The sequence below is a fragment of the Tachysurus fulvidraco genome, chromosome 9, assembly GCF_022655615.1.
Source record: "Tachysurus fulvidraco isolate hzauxx_2018 chromosome 9, HZAU_PFXX_2.0, whole genome shotgun sequence".
Classification (NCBI taxonomy): domain Eukaryota; kingdom Metazoa; phylum Chordata; class Actinopteri; order Siluriformes; family Bagridae; genus Tachysurus; species Tachysurus fulvidraco.
In genome coordinates, this window is record NC_062526.1 from 7316339 (window position 1) to 7336691 (window position 20353).

Genomic DNA, 20353 nt, shown 5'->3' on the forward strand with positions numbered 1-20353 from the left:
AAACTACATCCTTGCTTCTGCAGGTGCACTTGAGCTGCACCTGAGCACTGGGATTTGTCAAGAGCATTTTATCAAGATGGGAAGGATTGTGAAGGCACATTACGTTTATTCATCATTGCCTGCCTTGGTTTTGAGTAGGATGTTTCGGACCATTGAGTATGGTCGCTGATTTACAGCCAGGAAATCCAACCTAAGTTTAGGTAAACGACAGTTTCATTTTTGTTAATAAAATAAAGCTAGCAGTTAAAAATGACACTTTAGGATTTCCTTTTTGTTTTAGATTGGAACATCTGTTGAGTGATTGCAATTTTTTATTTTTTTAAATTAAGAGCTGAAATGTTCTTACCGCAGTTAAATCCAGCATTACCGATATCCGGCAACAAGTGAATCACTTGCTACTAAAACATAACATCCTATGGTTACAACCACCCACAACAACCGGCCTGAATGAATGAGGAAGGTTTATGTGAAAATCAACCTTCTCAAATTCCTTGGTCAGACATAAAAGGTCTGCCACATCCAACTTTATTTTGCAGTGTACTCCCTTCCTGTTATTTAAGAGGGATGTTTTAAATTGAGTAAGGGGCAAATAAATGTTGCACATAGGTATTCATTGGGAGTAATAAAAAAAAAAAAAGTCAAAGAATGGGTGCCTCGCTAACTTAAAAAGTGAAGCTTGGGGTTTGCTGCAGCTGGACGGCACATCGGGTGACTCCCTTTGACATTCCTTTCATTATTCTCAACCACATACGCAGAGAGAGAGAGAGAGAGAGAGAGAGAGAGAGAGAGAGAGAGAGAGAGAGAGAGAGAGAGAGAGAATGAGCTGTGCAACTAAGAACAGGTTTTCTACCAATGGTAATAAACAAATGCCATTTAATTTATTTTAGCCAGACTAAGAGATATGGTAGAAATTTCCGCATCGTCTGCACCATTTCCTATTGCCTTGACATTTTCTTCTTACACTTAAGCTGTCAGAACATATACATGAGCCGTGAAAGCTGTGAAATGATTATCTTAGCCAAACCACTAACAAAACAGGGTTGTATTAATTCAAAATAAAACCTGATATGTTGGATAATTCCTACATCTGAAATATTATGGCTAATGTCTCAAGGTCATTAGAATGGCATGGATTTTCAAATATATGCTTTGCAAGCCTAGGTCCTGATAAAAAAGCAGTCTAATATATCCTAATGCATTGCAATCATGATAATTACACAGTGCCTCTGGCCTGAACAGACCAAGCCTCCTGTAATTAGGAGGGACAGTCCCAAATGTGGTGTGATAACATTCCTGCCCCTGTGAACACTGGAATTTGGGGAGAGTATTCTCTTTTCTTCTGCCCTACTGACTGTTCTATTCTTCGTCCATTTGCTTGGAATGGAGCTAAAGGCTTTAGCTCAGCGACCAGTGGAATTAGCCAGGACTACTCAGGCTGCTGTGTAATTAGCTTTGCTTTTTATCTGTAGCTGAGCTGAGTTTGAACAGGCTCATTGGTTCACACTGAGAGCCAGCACTGCCAGGTGGTCCAGCACATCAGAGAGAGAAAAAAAGAAAGAGAGAGAGAGAGAGAGAGAGAGAGAGAGAGAGAGAGAGAGAGAGAGAGAGAGAGAGAGAGAGAGAGAGAGAGAGAGAGAGCAGATCTTAAGCACCCTTGTATGTTTACACAGCATGGATTCCACAGCCATTTCACCCGTCTTGCATAACAGTGGTTGGCTCATTGTTCTCAGAGATGCTGACAAGGTGCAGGAAAAAGAGACCAAAGTCTATCTCATGAGATCTAATATCTTTCCTAGAGACAATTCATGGGCACTTTGATCAAAAGAAGTGTGATTTGTGAAAATGTCACAAAGGATGTCAAAAGAAGGCCGCACAGGTGCACGTTGCATTCACAATAGGGGGTGAGGTGGTAGAGGTGGTGGTGGAGGGTGTTGTGTTTCTGCTGTATCTCTCGGAGAACACCAGTCAAAACCCAAAAACCCTTGAGAAGCAATTATTCTCTTTTGCACATTTTTGGTACAGGTCTAACCAGCTTTTGCTTTCTTTTACACTAAAGGGAATTGTCTAATTCCACCATTTATATATATATATATATATATATATATATATATATATATATATATATATATATATATATATATATATATATATATATATACTTTCCTTTACACTCAGAAACCACCAAAGAAGTGTGTGAAGAAAGTTTTTTTTCCTTACCAAAAAAGAAAAACCTTATTTATTAAGTTATTCTTAAGTCTTTTTTTTAGTCAACCATCTTCTTTACAAATAAAGTCCAACAATACCTAACCTCACCTAAGTATACATGTAAAAACCCATGGCTGTGATTCAAACCCATTTTTGATGTTCTCTTCTGTAAATCACACAACTGTGATGACATAGATTTCAGAATTGTGCTGTTTACTGTAGTTAAAGAATACTTTTCTTCTGCCCACACAGATTCATTTTAGGGAATGCTGGGCTTGTAACCATATGGACCAGTGGTCAGGTACAGTAAATTTGCCTAGGAGCCAAGATTATTACAAGCTATGCCACCATTTTAGTCCTATATAATTACAGTAATCACAGACTAATGTACATGCATTATTTAAATGCAATAAAATGTAGAGCCTTGCACTGGAAAATACATTTAGATTGTCAGAGCTTTCCAGAATCCAAGCAAAAATCATGACTATTTTTCCTTTAATCTGTGATAAATGTAAAACATACCACTATTTACTGTAGATACTCACCATTGATGAAAAAAAAAGCCACCCTGATTCTTTAACTTATCTTTTAAATATGCAGGACTCATGCTATAATCATTGGTTAAAAAAACAAAACAACAACAACAACAAAAAAAACAGGAAAAGGGGAGGATGCGTGTCTTCAAAGCACTGGGTGGAGAGTAATTTCCACCCTTGGATGTTTACAACATTGTGATCTTAACAAGTTGATCAAAAAGCTACTATGGGACCTAAAAGAAAACACACATTCTGCACTCTTATGTCAAGCATTAAATTTTCTGACCTCTTTCATCCAGTTTTTGCACCAACACACTTAAAAGTATAATTATACTGGGCTATTTTTCTGAAAACGACTAACATTGTGGTTGTTAGATTTTATGGATAAATGGATAAATTATTTACATACACTCTGGGTGACATGGTAAGTTACAAAGCAGATTGTAGGTTTGCAGAGCAGCGCCCAGTGACTAATCTGTTATCTACGTTTGTAGTGACACAATGTACATATTGTGTAGATATGTACATACGTACAGCCCAGTTCCTGATATGCCACTGTGTATTGAACAATAGTGTTTAAACAAGATAACTTTAACCAGGACCTGCTGGCTGGTCCAGGCTTAAATACCTCACTCTCTACTTTTCTATTAGGTTCACAATACTTATATAATATAAAGTCATAACAGTTACTGAATAATGCTATGATGGATAACTGAAAAATACGGCGAAAGTTAAATGGTTAACTAGCGAAGGTAATGCTCATAACAAAGTACTTTCTCCTTTTGTACTGAAGTGATAGGGGCCATGATTGACTGCAGTAAATTTTGCAAACACACACTTACTTTATGGATAAGTGCCAGTATAAGTGACATATTTAAGCACTAAATGTACCACACCCCAAACCCACCAGATTATAAATGTGTTGTAATGATTGTTTATACTAGCTAACCTACTGTATTGTAAAGTATGCACAAGATAATTGATGGTCAATATTTGCAGCTGGTTTGCAACCACACAAAGACACATTCCCTACATGAAACAAGAACTAAATGTATAATACTCTTGTTATGAGTCTAGACAGTCCAAAATTCTGGAGCTGTATAAGTTTTATAAGGTTTCATGTACTTCATAGTCTTAAAAAAATAATAAAAAAAACTATAATGTGTAGAAACACAAATTTTGGCAAGAGGCTGCACCCCTGCTTCCTTTATCAATTTGAAGTTGGCACTATAGTGCTGAATCATAATTTCTGTTCCACATCTGAACCTTGCGTACAACATTCAAACACCCCCCACCACCCCAAATATACACACAGATGTTTTCTGGCATCAGCCAAACCAAAGCAGGCAAAAAGTTGTTGCAACAAATTTGATTTGACAGAAAAGCATTTTCATTATCATCAGGAGATTGTGAGTGTGAATCCTGATGAAACCTTATCCATGCATTATGTCGAGTCCAAGAAAAAAAAATAGCTCTGGGGCATTACTCTCAGTGGCATTGACGTTGGGTAGTATTTGTGAGCTTATTAATGTTAAAGCTATCACTTTAATCAGACTGTGTTTAGCTGCCTTGCAATGCACCATGACAGCAGCTGGAAAAGCTTCAGCATCTCAGAAGGCACATGTTAACCTTCCCTGTTTGGTAGCTGTTGTATGTATAGGAGAGCTAGCTGGTAAGCAGAAATTCGTTCACCAATGATGAAACTGAAAGAAAATGTTTAAGATAAAAAGTTAAAGATGTGCAAAATATTGATTTAAAAAGTACTGGCAAAATCATCAGGATGCTAAAACCACTTAAATTAGTGCATCACTCATATAGAGTAAAATACACTGCAACATCTGTTTTTCTCAAACTGATAGCAGACTGGCAAAAGAACCTCCTTCCTGTCACTCCCACCCTCTAGCTCCACTATCAGGCCGTATCTGATGCGACTAAAGTTCATGTGTAATTGGCACTATAATTATGAACTGCACAATAGTCAGCAAGCCCTGTATCCAACATCCAGCTAAATAAAAATTCAGCACATGATAATGAACAATCATCATGAAATACATGTTAAACTATAATGAATTCGGAAATGATGCTGATGCTTATAGTCTTAAGATGCTTAAAACCTAAATGTATCCTTTATAACTTTGGCTGACAAGAACTTATTTAAACAGAAGGAAACAAAGAAGACAGCAGTGAATAAAAAAAAGTGATTTCAAAGAGTTTCAAACTTAAAAAAAGTTAGAATAGAAACAGAGATGCTAGCCTGGGGTTCATTTACATAAGCACTTGCAAATGTGGTAACATTTTATTGGATTCTAAACACAGCTGATCATTTCAGTGGTCAAAAACTATTTAACAAATGAAAGACTTGTTAACGATTGATTCTTACTTTTGTAATTAAAGGTTAAGCATACAAAAATATACACAGTGAGGAAATGAGGATATGATTAGACCTTTGAATCATACAATAGGCTTAAATAGAAAGACAAGTTTGCTCTATATTTAGAATTAAAAACACTGCTGCATTCTACACGAGAAAATCTACAGAGTGAAAATGACTTCTAACAACAAACAACTACGGATATTATCCGTGTTTCACCTCGCATGATGAGTGAAGTGGGATTTTTAAGTCAACAGTGTAATAAAGATACAAGTACAACTTTATGAGTTCATAAAAAAAATAGATCAGATATATTAACATGATATAAACATGATTTTGTATCAGAAATCAGTGTCTCGGTCAAGTGTGTTTTGTGGGAGTGCTGATTATGCTTAAGAATGTGAAAGAATTGATATATATATATATATATACTGATATATGAAAAAGGGGCAAAATGTATTTTTAATAAAGTCACATAAACAGACAATTAATTTTATATTAGCACTAAGCCAAAAATAACAGGCAGTTTTATGGACATTAGACATTCTGTTCTGTTTTGTTAAAAGATGCCCTGCCAAAACATATAAAAGCTCTGAGTGTTCTAGTAAATAACTAATTCAAAAGTTTACACTATTATTTTCAAACTGTGCTTTTCCTCAGTGGCTCTCCTTAAATCAACAATTACTCTAGCTATTTGAACTGACACAATATTTTATTTAAAAAAAATCCTAACTCTAATCCAATGCAAATTTATTAGCCTAAATGGCTTTTTGCAGCCTGATCATTAATCCTGGCCTTAAAACATCTTTATTTTTTTTTTTTACTAAAATCTTTCTCATTTAATGCTAGGTTAATGAATTTTATCAACGACTTTCATAAATGACAGAGGACAGAATCACGGGGCAACTCTGTGATACCCCAGCCTTATGCAACACAACTGTACAGTTGTGCTCAAACATTTTTAAAACCTAATGATATCTGAACTTACCTTTTGAACCCTGATCAAAAGTTTACATATCTTTGAATATTTGGCCACATGATAAACACACAGGCTGACACACAAAGGTTTAAATGGCTATTAAAGGGACGTTTCCACACCTCACTCATTGTAATTGTAATTAATGTCTGTACATAAATAATGAATGAGTGCTCATGAGGTGATGGATGCACAATGATGAAGACAAAAGAACTGCCAATGGACCTGGGTAATAAGGTAGTTGAACTTTATAAAGCAGGAAAATGTATATAAAAAGATAGCTCAACACTTGAAAATGCCAGTCAGTACTGTTCAAACTCTGATAAAGAGGCTAAGACTTACTAAGCTGAAACTAAACCACGGTCAGGTAGACAAACTCATAAATATGTAAAAACATTTTTTGAATATGGATTTACAAGTCCTAAATTAGTAATCTAGAAATAACAAATGTTTGTGCTCAAGGCCTACTCTTAATTAATAATGTTAAGTTTGGTTTGTTTACTCAAAAAGTCTCTGTACATAATAATAAGAAACTATTGCCTATTTAAATTATCAGACCAGGTACTACCTTACCTACCTAGCTATGCTGACATCACCTAGCACTACCTAGCTTTGACTTCGTAATTAAACACTTTGCATTTGACCTGCTCCCCTAAAATAACTGAAGCTATCTTTTGTCAGGAAAATTCTCCTAGCATCTGACTGTACTCTATTTTTACAATATAGCTCTGTAGTGTTACAGTATTAACACAGTAAGATTCTTTGACACACTATAATCTGTCATTATTCTCGCAGAATAACATGCAGCCTACAGTATGGTACTGTAAACCACATATAAAGTATTACACTGGCATGAGCACAGAATTTTACAGAAATTGTATCATTTCTTTACATTGAAGGCAGGGAAAAATGTAAATATTAAGATGAGCAAGTATAAGGAAATGTATAACATCTTACTAAACCCTGCTTCAGAGTGAGCTCTGAGAGTACAATAAAATAACAACTGCAAATAGCTGGTGTATTGTACAAGCACACACACACACACACACACACACACACACACACACACACACACACACACACACACACACACACACACACACACACACACACACACACACACACACACACACACACACACACACCCCCTGACACATTATGTTAGATGGCCTGACATCTAGTAAGGACTAGGAACCGTCTTTGTGACAAATAGTTTTGTTTACCGTAGCTGAACATACAGTAAGCGGTTAAAATCCATGCTAATGCTACATCAGTGATGTGCAGTGATAATAAGGGTTAACTCCTACAGAGCTGATTCCTTAACAGGTCCCACCTGTAGCTATTAAGTACTGAAAGACTGTAATGACCAGCGTACTGACACTAACCAGAGTTTTTTCAGTCTCCCTGTAATTTGAAAGCTATTCATAAATTTTCCTTTGCAAGTCAGACTTTTTTTTAGTAACCTTTTTTTAGTCATTGAGTCTGGCCAGTGGAGGCTCTGCAGTCGATCTGGATAAGTGGCAGCTATATGTGTGACCGGAAAGAAAGCAAGCCCAAGTGGCCTGCTTGTTTAAGCTTAGCTCTCAAACACCATGGGCTTCTTCATGTACAGTATACACTGTAAGGTGCCTGGTGCTATACATGTGTGTTAAACAGAAAGTTTTGCTAATTCAGGGCCTGTACTAATGAGGCTCTGCTGGGCTAGCTGTATTCGCATTGTCTTCTAGATATCTTAAATCAGCAGGACATGTCCTCTTTAGTCAGAGGTATTTGTCTTCAAACTCATGCTAACTGTCTGAGTGCCTGAATGGACACTGCATCATTCACTAGACTGTCTGTAATCTAAATAACAGGATTAACTTTGGGCCTAGGACACATATCATTAGAAGCTAAGTGTTTGAAAAATAAGTATGCCAAAGCATTTGTGTCAATGCAGTTCTTGAATTAAGTAATTAGCTTAGACCTTGGGCTCATAAGGCTGTCTAATTTGTGGAACCAGGTGTTGAAAGTACTTATAGGAGTTTGTACACTCAGGCTAACCATTCCTTAAAGGGACTGGAATTCAAATCAATGTAAGTCACCCTGCTCAGTAAATACATAGGTTGCCCTCTTTCTCTATGAATTTAAAGCACTGTGACTCATTATTCTAAGGAACCTTATTGATACTTATTTTTTTGCTGTTATTGGCCTCCACCAGGACAAAGACAAATATTGTTGTACTATCATTGTACATACAGTAATGCAGCGTTGCATTATTTAGGAAGCTCACAGTTATCTATCTTGATAAGGGTTACTATAGAGCCAGGATGTTGCTGTGGGCATCAAAAGTTTTTAGTAATTCTCCATGCTTGGTGATGAAGGTTAACATTCCTAGTGTTAATCACTAATCACTTTTTTGATATTCATTGCTGCACTTTTCACAAAATATTGGCTTCCAGAGAAGTATACATGGTAGCTGGCTGGCAAATCTGGCTGAAACATTGATATTCCTGTCTCTCGCCTCTTTTTCCCTCTTCAATCGTAGGTTGCTATTTACATCATAGTGTTGTGGGCTTGTTTTAAAGGAGGAGGGAAACTTCTGAGGTTCAACATAAACGTTGCATTTGGTAAAGCTTGTTGCGCTTGACTCGAGCAGTATCCATGTCTCTGATCCATGAAGAAGTCCTGGCAGGATTATTGTTTCCAAAGACGTACACTGTGAACTTGATGGCGGTGTATCAACCTTAATCCTGACACTTAGTACTGGATATATATCTCCTTAGTGACAATGATAAGAAAAAAGGACTTGTCTGCAAAAATATCTTGTCCTGTCAAATCAAGCTGAAGAATTTTGATCAAAATATTAAATAGAAGTGTTCAATAACAGTTTCTGGGAACTCCTATAAAGTCATGGCAAGGCATCAAAAAAATTTTTCAAAAAAAAGTCTGTTAAGATTAGCTGCTGAGATTAATTGTTTTTTGGTTAGGACCACAAATATAAACCTGTTACTCCAACCAAAAAATTGTGTATATATCACACAGAACTTACAGCACCTAAAGTGGGAAGCATCAGGGGTTACAATTTCTCAAGTAGATTTCGCAATGGATTCCAAACTAAAGGTCTGTTTTTAGAGGCAGAACTGCAGAGGAGATATATCCGACATCATGTTCCAAAAAAGCAGGATCAAAGTGGGTGACATAAGCCAGCACACCCTTCAGAGAAGAAAGATAAATGGACAGCATGGGCTGTTATCAAAGGCCTGCTTGTTTGTGAAATTCTGATTAATGTACTGCAGTTCTTTTTTCCTTCTTCCCAGTGGAAATAGGTGTTCAAACATGACACTGTTTAGGTTGGCCTGCGAGTCCTGTTAGAAGCTCCCCCCAGACTGCCAACGAGAAACAAGGTAGTTGTGCTGGTGTTCTGTGCTCCTGAAGGTTCAGTGTTTTTACAACACTTTCCTGGCTATGGCAAATTCTGTAATAACCTGGAATTAAATCCTGGACAGATCGTCTTTTTGCTCTTTTTTCTTTTTCTTGTAGGTAACATCATTCACATCATAAACCAATTCAAAATAGTTTTCAGTTCAAAATTAACCTGTGATTGTAGCCATCAATAAGATTTCATCAGTTTTACTTATTAGAGTTTTCATCTTACTTATTAGAGTTTCTGCATATTTTGCTTATGGACATTTTTTGGTTATCCTGGTAAACAAATAAACTCTAAGGAAGTAGACATCTGGTATTCTCTTGCATTGTTTTAATGTTGATACACCAGAAGCAGAACAGAGATAAATATTTACTACATTTATTTTTATTTCTGCACAGAACATGAACTTAACATCAGGTGCAGTGGCACTCAGGCTGAAGCTGAGCCTGTGCTTATTCAACGGAAATGTTTTTATCGCTGCTGTCAGTTTGCACTGAAAGATACCAGGCCTTCCTCTGACTAAAGATGAGCAGATTTTGTTTGTCAGGAGGTAAAGCTAAACAAGATGGAGCACTTTTACATCACGAAGCAGCAATATCAGCTCAGCCAGATGGTGGCTGGGTTCAGGAAGCTGATAAGGAGAGTGATGACATTTTAACTCTTAAGAACATGTGGAGGATAATGGCTGGTTTTAGCACAAACTTTCAGGGATTTCTTTAATGAGATGTGACTGCTAATTTTCCCCAACACAGTGCAAGCCTGTGATATGAAATGAAGACATTTGATAATACTTATCTCAGTGACAGACTTGAGGACAGAACAATAACTTCTTAAATGACCAGCAATCAATTAGCACTGTCTCAATGTATGACTTTAATAGGTTTAAGATGAGTTCAGAATATATTCATTTCATCAGTCATGCATGAGTTATGATGGCTGCTTCACATTATACCGGGTTTACAATTTGTGTGGAATCTGTTTTCAACCAAATCGGATCCTTTCACACTTTTTGGAAACAGACCCAATTTGAGACCTCAAAAAATAAGATATGAAGTGTGGGATACTACATTTACATAAACGCTTGTGATTTGTGTGAAAGAAATCATATTTAACTGTGAATTCCTGAGATTCGAAGCCCAAGATCTCAGAGTAAAGTCATTCATTTAATTCTATCTGACTTTCTAGCAGATTCATAAATCTTGAAGTTGAACTATGTACCTGTAATCATGCATTGCAATGAGGTGGAACTACATGAGGAATTTGGCATGCCATATCCTTTTAAATCACAAGTTTTACAATGAGGTAAGTTCATTGGTGCATACATTAAACTATAACAATAATTCACCAGGAAGTGTCTTCACACAGTACAATAAAATTTTAGGTGAACAGATATGCGTACCAAAAACGTTCCTTCGGCTCTAACGATATTAAAAGTTTCGAGATTCGGAGGTGTTAGAATAAAAGCAGGAGAGAGAAAAATATAATGGTGTGAATGAGAAAGAGAGAGGTGGAAAAAGACTCTCTCATCGAAGACGTGTTCAGACCTATGTGGGAGAAATGCTGTACAGTATTTACTCAGGTGGAATAATACACATCAACGCAGGCCACTGTGTGGTGACAAAACAAAGAGGATTCCAAAGAATGTGCTCCATGTGCTCCTAAGCCTGCTCAAGTGTAATTGCATTTCCCAGTTGGATAGTCAGCCTTGACCAACAGGATGGGTTCATGTGAGAGTTCCAGCAATAACTCTATAGACACAACGGTGTTATATCACTCATGATGAAATGTATAAACTTCAGAGTTGATTAGAAAATTAAGACGAATGCTCTTGTCTAAATGATTCATATAACTCTTTAAGCTGTATAGGAAGTAAAGATTTCTGCCAACTTCAGGTGAAATTCTAAAATGTAATATATACCACTGGTTTGGACATAAATGCCTGGAAATTGTATTGCTGGCTGTTATGGAGCAGGTGTACATTCCTTAGAAAGAAGAGCCAGAAATCCTTAAGGGAGCAGAGGTTAAACGGTTCCTTACACGTACATGAACACATGTCATATGTCATGTTGAAAAATGAGGTCTGTAGGTGGGAGTTGCTATCATAATATCATGATGTCGGAAAGTGGATAAGATGGAATTCCATAGTTGCAGTGAAAAAACAGGTGCACACTGAACCTATCAAAAGGACAAGGATAACAGGGCAGAGTGTTTTCTATGATACAGCTGGTATTCGAAAGGTGCAAACAGGGATCATCCTCGACAGATACATTTTATTCTTTTTTTTTATCACAGCTGTTTGTGTTCAAAGCAAAGATTCAATGTTGTAAAAGAAAATATTTGCTTATTCCTGACTTAAAACTACATTTAATCATTGATTGGTATTAATGTTTGGATCAGCAATCCTTATGGTAAGGAATGTATCACGCTATTATTATTTACCACATTTGGCAGATGCCTTTATGCAGAGTGACATTTCTAATTTTAAAAACTCATTTCTATACCCAGAAGTGGGAGCTTGGTGGACCTGGGATTCAAACTTGCAACCTTCCAATTGGTAGGCCAAAGACTTTGCCACTAGGCTACCACATCCCTCGTTATAGTGGCTCCCAATTAAGAATTCTTTTGTTTTCTAATCCTTTTGTGTAGCAAAAAGTTACAGTATACTGCCAAAAGTATGCAAACACATGACCATCACATTTAAATGTGCTTTTTGAACATCCCTTTCCATATTTGGTCCGCAGTTTGCAGCATAACAACCTCTGAATTTCTTGAAAGGCTTTCCACCAGATTTTGCAGTGTGGCTGTGGGGATTTGTGTTCATTCGGCCACAAAAGCATTAGTGGGATCAGGTACTGATGTTGGGTGGGGAGGCCTGGGATGTGCTTGTTGTTCCAGTTAATCCCAAAAGTTCTGTGCAGGCATTAAATCTTGGAAAACCACATCTTAATCAAGCTTGCTTTGTGCACAGGAGTACTGTCCTGCAGGAACATGCTCTGGATCATTAAATTCAGTGAAGAAAATCCTTAAGTCTACTTTGCACACAGACATTCTTAAAAATCCTTTTCTTTTAACTTTGTGGGCAAGACCCACATATGGGTGTGATAGTCAGGTGTCCACATATTTTTGCCATATATTGTCCTACCCGAATTCTAAAAGGGAGTGAAAATGATATATTGTTCCATCCAATCTTACTTTAAAAATACATTTTAATGCTCAGAAGACTGGAAACTGTCTTTTTTTGACAGAGCAGGAAGTTGTACTTCTCACTGAGCTGTTCCAGATAAGGCACATTACACTGTTCTCAGCCTGAAAATGTGCTGTATAAAAATAGATCAGGCTATGCTCAATCTTTTTTTTTGATGATTTTAGAGAAAGGTCACAGCTGTCCATTAGATGTAATGATTAAACAGGATATCTTCCATGCTTTTACCATCCTTTTATCAATGTTCAGATCACACTGCAATGTCCAGAGTCTGTCTGACTTGATTTTAGTTTTTTTTTTTACCGTAAATTCTGGGCCAAGATCATTCAACTGCACCTTGCATCTATTACATCTGTAAAAGTGCTCATTTCATGGGTCACATTTGGTGGGTATGGTGCGAGAACTGAGCTTTTCATTAATGGCAGCTGCTTCTTCCAACTGGGGCCAATCATCTTAAATATCTGCAGGGAAAAAAATGGAGAAAAGGGATCTGCCTTCACTGTGCTTTAAAACATCAAACGTGTCATAACAGAGTGATAGTTGTGAAATTATTTTTGATTTCTTCCATAACGCATCTAAGCACCAGCCATAAGAAATGGTTTGAAAGATTCTTGTATTAAAATGCATCCAGACGGTTCATATGAAGGTTCATTTAACCTCTTTCGATTCATTTATTTCCTGAAAGGACGTGGCTCAATCTCAGATCATGGCTTTGAAACTGTGTGTTTTAATTAAGATCTATCAATTTGTAATTATCTCTGATGCCTTCCAAAAGAAAGGCAAGACAGAAAAATTTCGGTGTTGGGAAATGATAGTGTTTGCAAAACAAAAATTGATTCCATGAATCCCTGAGGTTGGTCTTGAAATATTCACATTTTTACACCTCTTACAAAAGGATATCTTTGTCCACTTTTTGAATGAGGTTAAACTGGGGGTCAAAAACCGACCCCCAGTCCTTTGTGTGGTTTTCAAGCCGGGGTCACATGATAGCTCTGTATGACTCTTTTTCGAAGGTGCTTTCACCTTTGGTCAAGTGCTTTGAAACCAACATGCTATTGTTATTTTACCGGCTATGACGGGGACAAAGGGCTGACTGACCGACTCACACGCTGACTGTAAACTGATCTGGCTGGGAATTCCACTCTCATTTCTATACAAAATGTGGTCTGTGGACTGCATGACTGACCACCTTATTATCTATACGTGATCAAGGCTTATCAATATACACCATGATGGGTCCACAGACCAAAGACAAGCACCTGCTTTGTACAGGAAGTCCCATTGATATAACAGGTAAAATTTAGTTTGTATTCAGGAAAGCATTCAGACGAATATTGTGGCAATATATTCATTATTCATTAAAACAGATTAAAATAAAATCTTCGAGAATTAGTGAAAAGAAAAAAATCTTTTTTAGTCTGTTTTCTCAAGAAAACACTTCTCAGTCATTCCTTTGCATGCTAATGAAAGTTTAATCAGATATCAAATAAAAACACCTTCACAAGCTGAGCAAAGCAAGTGTCCTATCTCAATTAATTACCATGGTAATATTTACTTTAAGGGAACAATGTCTACAAATAATTAGAAGATTATTAGTAACTCTAATGGACTTTTACTAGATGATAGGACATTATCAGCTCTGAGGTTATATATAGGGTTCACTATTAATTAGCAAGCACAAAAGGTAAGTGAAGCACCAAATTATATGGCTGATGTTTGCAAGTGCTATGGAAAAATGGTCAGTAGTTATTATTTTTAGTTTAGAAAGATTCTGGTCTTACATGTCTTAACTGCAAGAAAAACGTTTTAAACACATTTGCCTACAATGTGTTCAGAGATGAAATCCTTGACGCCAGCCACAATACGCGTGACTGTGGGTGTTAGTGTTTTAAGTCCTGACACAGCATTAAATTCTAACAACCATATGTGTGCAGTATTTATGTTGTGCTGACATTCTGAACATAAATTTTTAGGAGCTTTGTGGTTTTGAAACAGCTACACATGGAATGTATGGATGTGGTTTCCAAAAGACTTCAAATGTGGGCTTAGAGATGTGTTAATAAATCGATGTATGGGCTAAAGTATAGTGATATACTGAATTCCTGACCCTCACAACATTCGTAGGAATTCTGTGACGTGTGAGCTGTTTAATTTGATTTCATGATTGGAAATCCGTTAAAAGAAACTACAAGCAATACCGTCATCCTAATCTGACCTTCAGGTAACTTGTATGAATCCCGAAACCATGCTAGAGCTGTTCCTTCAAATTTTGCTGGCAGAATACAAACAGGGCATCCTTTTTGACATCATCATATCACTTGCTAAACACAGAGAAAAAAACAAATAGGAGGGTGGTGTGCGGTGAAGGGTGAGGTGGGGGTTAGAACACCTTCGGTTTCAAATGCGTACCTCCCAAACAAAGGAGCCCCTGAGGCACCTTAGCACAGGTGTGACCTGGATTTGATAAACTTAACTTCTTACCCAGAGTAAATAATGCCAAAGCTGCCCAGGTGCACCTTTTGTTTGTGTGTGACTTTTGGCAGCGGTGCGACTTTCGCAACAGGGCCGGGGGAGGAGAAGCACAATGCGTCCGAGCTCAAGGCTTTATGAGCTCAGCTGATGGCACAGATAACATAAAAAAAAAAAAGGCTTGGAAGGGTCGGGTCGCTCCTTCCAACACACCCTTTTCTGAAGGATGCTGGCAAAGACACGTAATGACACTAGCATTTTTGTAGCTTCTATTGTTTAATTTTGTTTGATGGGATCAGTGTTTCAGGTCTTGCCTGTAGGTTAGACAAATAAATAGTTTTATTACTATTTTTAAAGCTGTCACAGATTATTAACAAGTCATTTATCTGACTCAGGTCTATTGAAAAATAGATGGGCTGTGATCCAAATGAGAGGAGACATAAAAGAAAGTACGTGTATTAAAGCTGTGTGGTCTTCCAAAGAGATTTGTGTGAGTAGATTGTTTTTAATGACATAGCAGCCTATACCAAATGTTACACTCCTGTTCTCACACATGGAAAATCACATTACATCAGTCAGAAAATGGTTAATCATTCACACAGTGTGTTAGTGATAGTGAACAGGACTGCGCTATGTGCTGAGAGAACATGTTTGATCAGGCAATCCTGAGGGCTCAGATAGACTTCTTTACAGTATAGTTTACACAAGTGGGTGGTCTTAATATTCTGCTTCATCAAAGATTAACCTTTTTTTTTGTAATGTGATTCTTTTTTGTAATGTGATTCAGAGAGCACTATTTTTATCCGGTCTAAAGGAGGTACAATCCTTACATTATGCCAAGGTAGGATGTTGAGGAAGAACACCAACACAGAAAATGAGAGCAGTGGGGATAATTCAGGCTTTCTTCTATAAGCATGTTTGACTGATCTGCTCAATTTACATTATTTAAAGCCTGCTGGCGCCAGTATATCTGCATAGGTGTGTAGGAAATGAGAAAAATGACACACGTGACACCTATTTACGAATATATGTTAAATAATGCAATTTTATAAAAAATAACAGTCTATAACATGAATGCATATCAGATGATTTAGAACCTTTGCATATGAGTGTATATAATTTTGCATGAATTTTTTAGGGAATGTTACTACGTTCTCAAATGTTGGCTTGATTTTAAATAGGGTTGGATGTAAGGGGGCTAAGAAAAAAATAAACATTTTTCCAAATGCCATATTTTATCAGAGGAAGCACTTTAGTCGGAGAACAAAATGCAAAAAGGGGTCAGGGGGTCATGCTGGCATAATATTGTTGGAAATACACAACGGTGTTTTGTTCTGATGTTTTTCTTCTCCTCAGTTCTAAACACAGGAAGCGCTATACCAGACAGTGCTTGATTCACAGCTTGTGAATTACCAGCTTTTTTTTTTTTTTTACAGTGTTACAGAGGTTTCTTTGAATATTTGCGTAAATGAACAAGCTGTAACTAAGTCTTTTATACCAGCCTCGGTAACACCAGCTTATAATGTTAAAATTGAAGTGGTGGTGTAGTATTGTTTACAGAATCAACATTTTGGGGGAAAAATCTGGTCAGGGACTCTGTCTACACTTGCCTGCTGCACCTCTTGTGATCTTATAATTGCAAATGCAAAAGGGTCATATAAGACCCGAACAAATTGTGGGGATATGTATGCCTGTCTCCGGGTCGTCGTTTATTCATTTCCCTTGTGGTGCACGGCTCTTGTTTCATTAGAAACATGTAATATTGTCACTAGTTGATGCATGTGACAAGCAGTGATGATAAACATGTAACCCTGTGTAAAAGGTCAAAGCAACAGACAGGTCATTTTAATCCTGAACCTGTGACAAACTACCACACCACATACACACACACACACACACACACACACACATATATATATAGTTTTAAATTATGCATATTGATTAATTTGTATTTACTGAAAACCACAATTAGTTTAAGAAAAAAGACTGAGAGAACTTGACAGTAAAGCAAGAGGTCTTACCCCCATAAACAAACAAACAAATAAACAAACAAACAAATAAACAAATAAATAAATAAACAAAAAAAACCTAAAATAATAAATTAATTTAAAAAATTTTTTTGGGACAGCAGGTTTTCAGTTGAAGAAATTATTATTATTATTTTGCATGTATAACCCTGAACAGAGTTATAGGTTGATGGCACCCTAAGTACCAGTGATCTCATTTTCTGCTGTAAATGTAAATGAATTACTGAAATTAGCATTAATTTATTTAATCATTGGGAAAATCTTGATTTAGAGATTATGAATATGGTGAATGATAAGGAATATATTCTGCCATATGTAATTCAACATGTAATTTTCATGTTGCATTATGTTGTACTACTGTACAAGAATACTATATATATATACTATACTAGAATGTACCACATGGTACCAATATGAAGTGTCGACGACTTTCACTTTGGGCTTATTGTTGAATTCTGTTCTTCTTGCCTCTTCTTGTTTTAATATTATTAATATATATTTCTGGCTGTGCAACTGGCCAGATTATTAAGGCACTGAAGCAATTTAACCAAAAATTATTAAAATGTTATTAAAATATTATACTACTTTTGCAGCAGTAAAAAAAACGATAATTTCAATATTTATAATTTGATTAAAAATTCTGACAACAACCATTGACCAAGAAGTCATGAGAAAATAAACCTTCCCATCACATAAAATTCGAGCTTCTGTTTACTGTAATTAAACTGAATGATGTGGCAAATTTGCAAACAGAAATTTATCTCCACCATACAATCAGACTAAAAGGCTTTTCTCTGATCTTTGTGTAAGATAGTTTTTAATTGTGCGTGTAAACTTAACTGCTATGGATAATGGTGTGATGTGGGATTGAAAAATGTGTGTGTGTGTGTGTGTGTGTGTGTGTGTGTGTGTGTGTGTGTGTGTGTGTGTGTGTGTGTGTGTGTGTGTGTGTGTGTGTGTGTGTGTGTGTGTGTGTGTGTGTTTGTGTGTGTGTGTTTGTGTGTGTGTGTATGTGCCTTCCCCTGCTTAACATAGTGTAGATTATGTTCTTGTCCTGATGGAATTGGCTAAATATTTTCAGGGGGAATCCCCTTTAGGTAGTGAACACAGTGCTGTAATAATGTACTCACATTATTTTTCCCACTGCGGTTGGCCTCTTCACGCTCGGCCAGGGCTCTCAGGAAGTTGTCTTTGAGTTCTTTTCCTGCACTTGCCAGGGTCCTGGAAAAGTCAACAAAGAAAGCATTTGAAATGTTCCTTTTAAAAGGTCTTTAATGCCTAAAATGTTCTCTCGGCAGTTTTCTTTAATTAAACACACACAAACGCTGTGTGCTTTTTTTTATAAAAATTCATTTCTTATAGCAGTCATCACATCTAATCACCTGTTTCTGAGGTAACAAAAGCTGATCGAATAGTAAACTAACTTGCTGCTTTCACTAAGACAGCAGGATGTAGCAAGGCACATTAACACAAAAAAAATTAAAAGAAAGAACTAGACGGTGCTGAAGTGAAAATTTACATAGATGCATGGCCTGAACCTGCCGCACGAAGAGTCTCATTTTTTAAAATACATTAAACCCCTAAGTACTTCAACATGGAACGGAAAAAATAAATGCAGCCAAATGGCATTAAATCAAAACCGAGTAACCCACAAAACAAGAAGTGATTTATGAATTGCAAAATGTGCGCAGTCCCAGCGAGTGATTTTGGTCCAATAACAGGATTTTAGAGGTAATTAATCACAGTGGGAAATGCTATTGCATGAATTTACTTTCTCTCCTGCGTTTCACCTCTATCTCATGTTGAATGTTGCTTTTCAGCATGATTGGATTCCCTGCCATGGAAGCAAAGGTTTGGCATGCTGCAGGATCTGTGGCACCTGACAAAACACTTGCACTCATCTTGCACCTTTCACAGTGCAGTACCAGCAATAGCGCCTTGTCATTCCTCCAACCTTCACTTTGCTCAGCTTTCATAGTGTCTGCATTATGTCTGCAGAATCATCTGCTTGCCAGTAAACAGGTATTTGAGAACTTGCTCTGGTTTACGCACTGTTCTGTGAGGTGCACGGAGAGGTGAAAAGGGTAGCTTGGGTACAGCGTGACCGATCCTTACCTGGTGAACATATACAGTACAGATTATATTACACTGCATTCTCTGTTTACTGCAATTGACCCAGGTCATCTCTCTCTCTCTCTCTCTCTCTCTCTCTCTCTCTCTCTCTCTCTCTCTCTCTCTCTCTCTCTCTCTCTCCTCTCTCTCTCTTTCTCTCTCCCTCACACACATACAGTACACACACAAGATTTACAGCAAGTTTTACAGAAACCTTTATAACTTGTATTTAATTATTACACTAATATTCTGAAAAGTAATTAAGATTTATTTTAAATTATCTTTATGGACATTAAGCAAAGCATATACAGTTTGACATTCATCTTCAATGGTTAATTTAACACTCTTCTAAGAAGCTCAGTTATGATGGTGGAAGACAATCTCCTCCCCAAACTCACAGTGATATATGGTATACTGGCAGAACAGGTCACTTTAATTGGTCTGTTTTTCACATTAGCTGTTTTCTCCTGAACAGGAATAAAGACATAATGGCTTTGACCTATACATAACCATGAAGTCAAAAGCTATACACCTGCACAGGTCAGAAGATCTAATATTCCTAATGGACCTCTAAACACTCTTAAGTTTAAGTCATCACTTGTTGCCCAATTCAGGTCAGAGACAGACAGGTAAGAGACCTTTTGCAAACATGCCTCGTTACTCAGAAAGGATTTAGCAGACCATGATGTGATTGGAGCCTCTTCTGTTTATTCTGGATGAAGAAAAAAAAGTGTGTGTGTGTGTGTGTGTGTGTGTGTGTGTGTGTGTGTGTGTGTGTGTGTGTGTGTGTGTGTGTGTTGGTGCAGCTCTAAGTAAATGTAACACACACATGCCATTTGTTTTGCTCATCATCCTACTTGGCAGTTTGAACGACCTAATCTGCAGCTGGATGCCAAGTACTGTAAAATTAGCAAGACCAAACACCTTACTAGACAGAAACACCAAAGTTAGACTCAAAATGACTGACTAACTGATTCACATACACATCTAATATATTTACATATCATATTTTTATAATATATTTTTGTTGTAAATATTTGAATCATGTC

At 36.9% G+C, this 20353-nt stretch overlaps 1 protein-coding gene across 1 annotated transcript in view; it reads right to left on the reverse strand.

The window, feature by feature from the left end:
* The window catches only part of cfap299 (cilia and flagella associated protein 299), a 51070-nt gene that overhangs the window by 13485 nt on the left and 17232 nt on the right, over window positions 1-20353 (reverse strand). The window contains exon 3 of the mRNA XM_027138373.2: window positions 18323-18413. Coding sequence (XP_026994174.1) covers window positions 18323-18413 — 91 coding nt within the window. The remainder of the gene's footprint in view (window positions 1-18322; window positions 18414-20353) is intronic.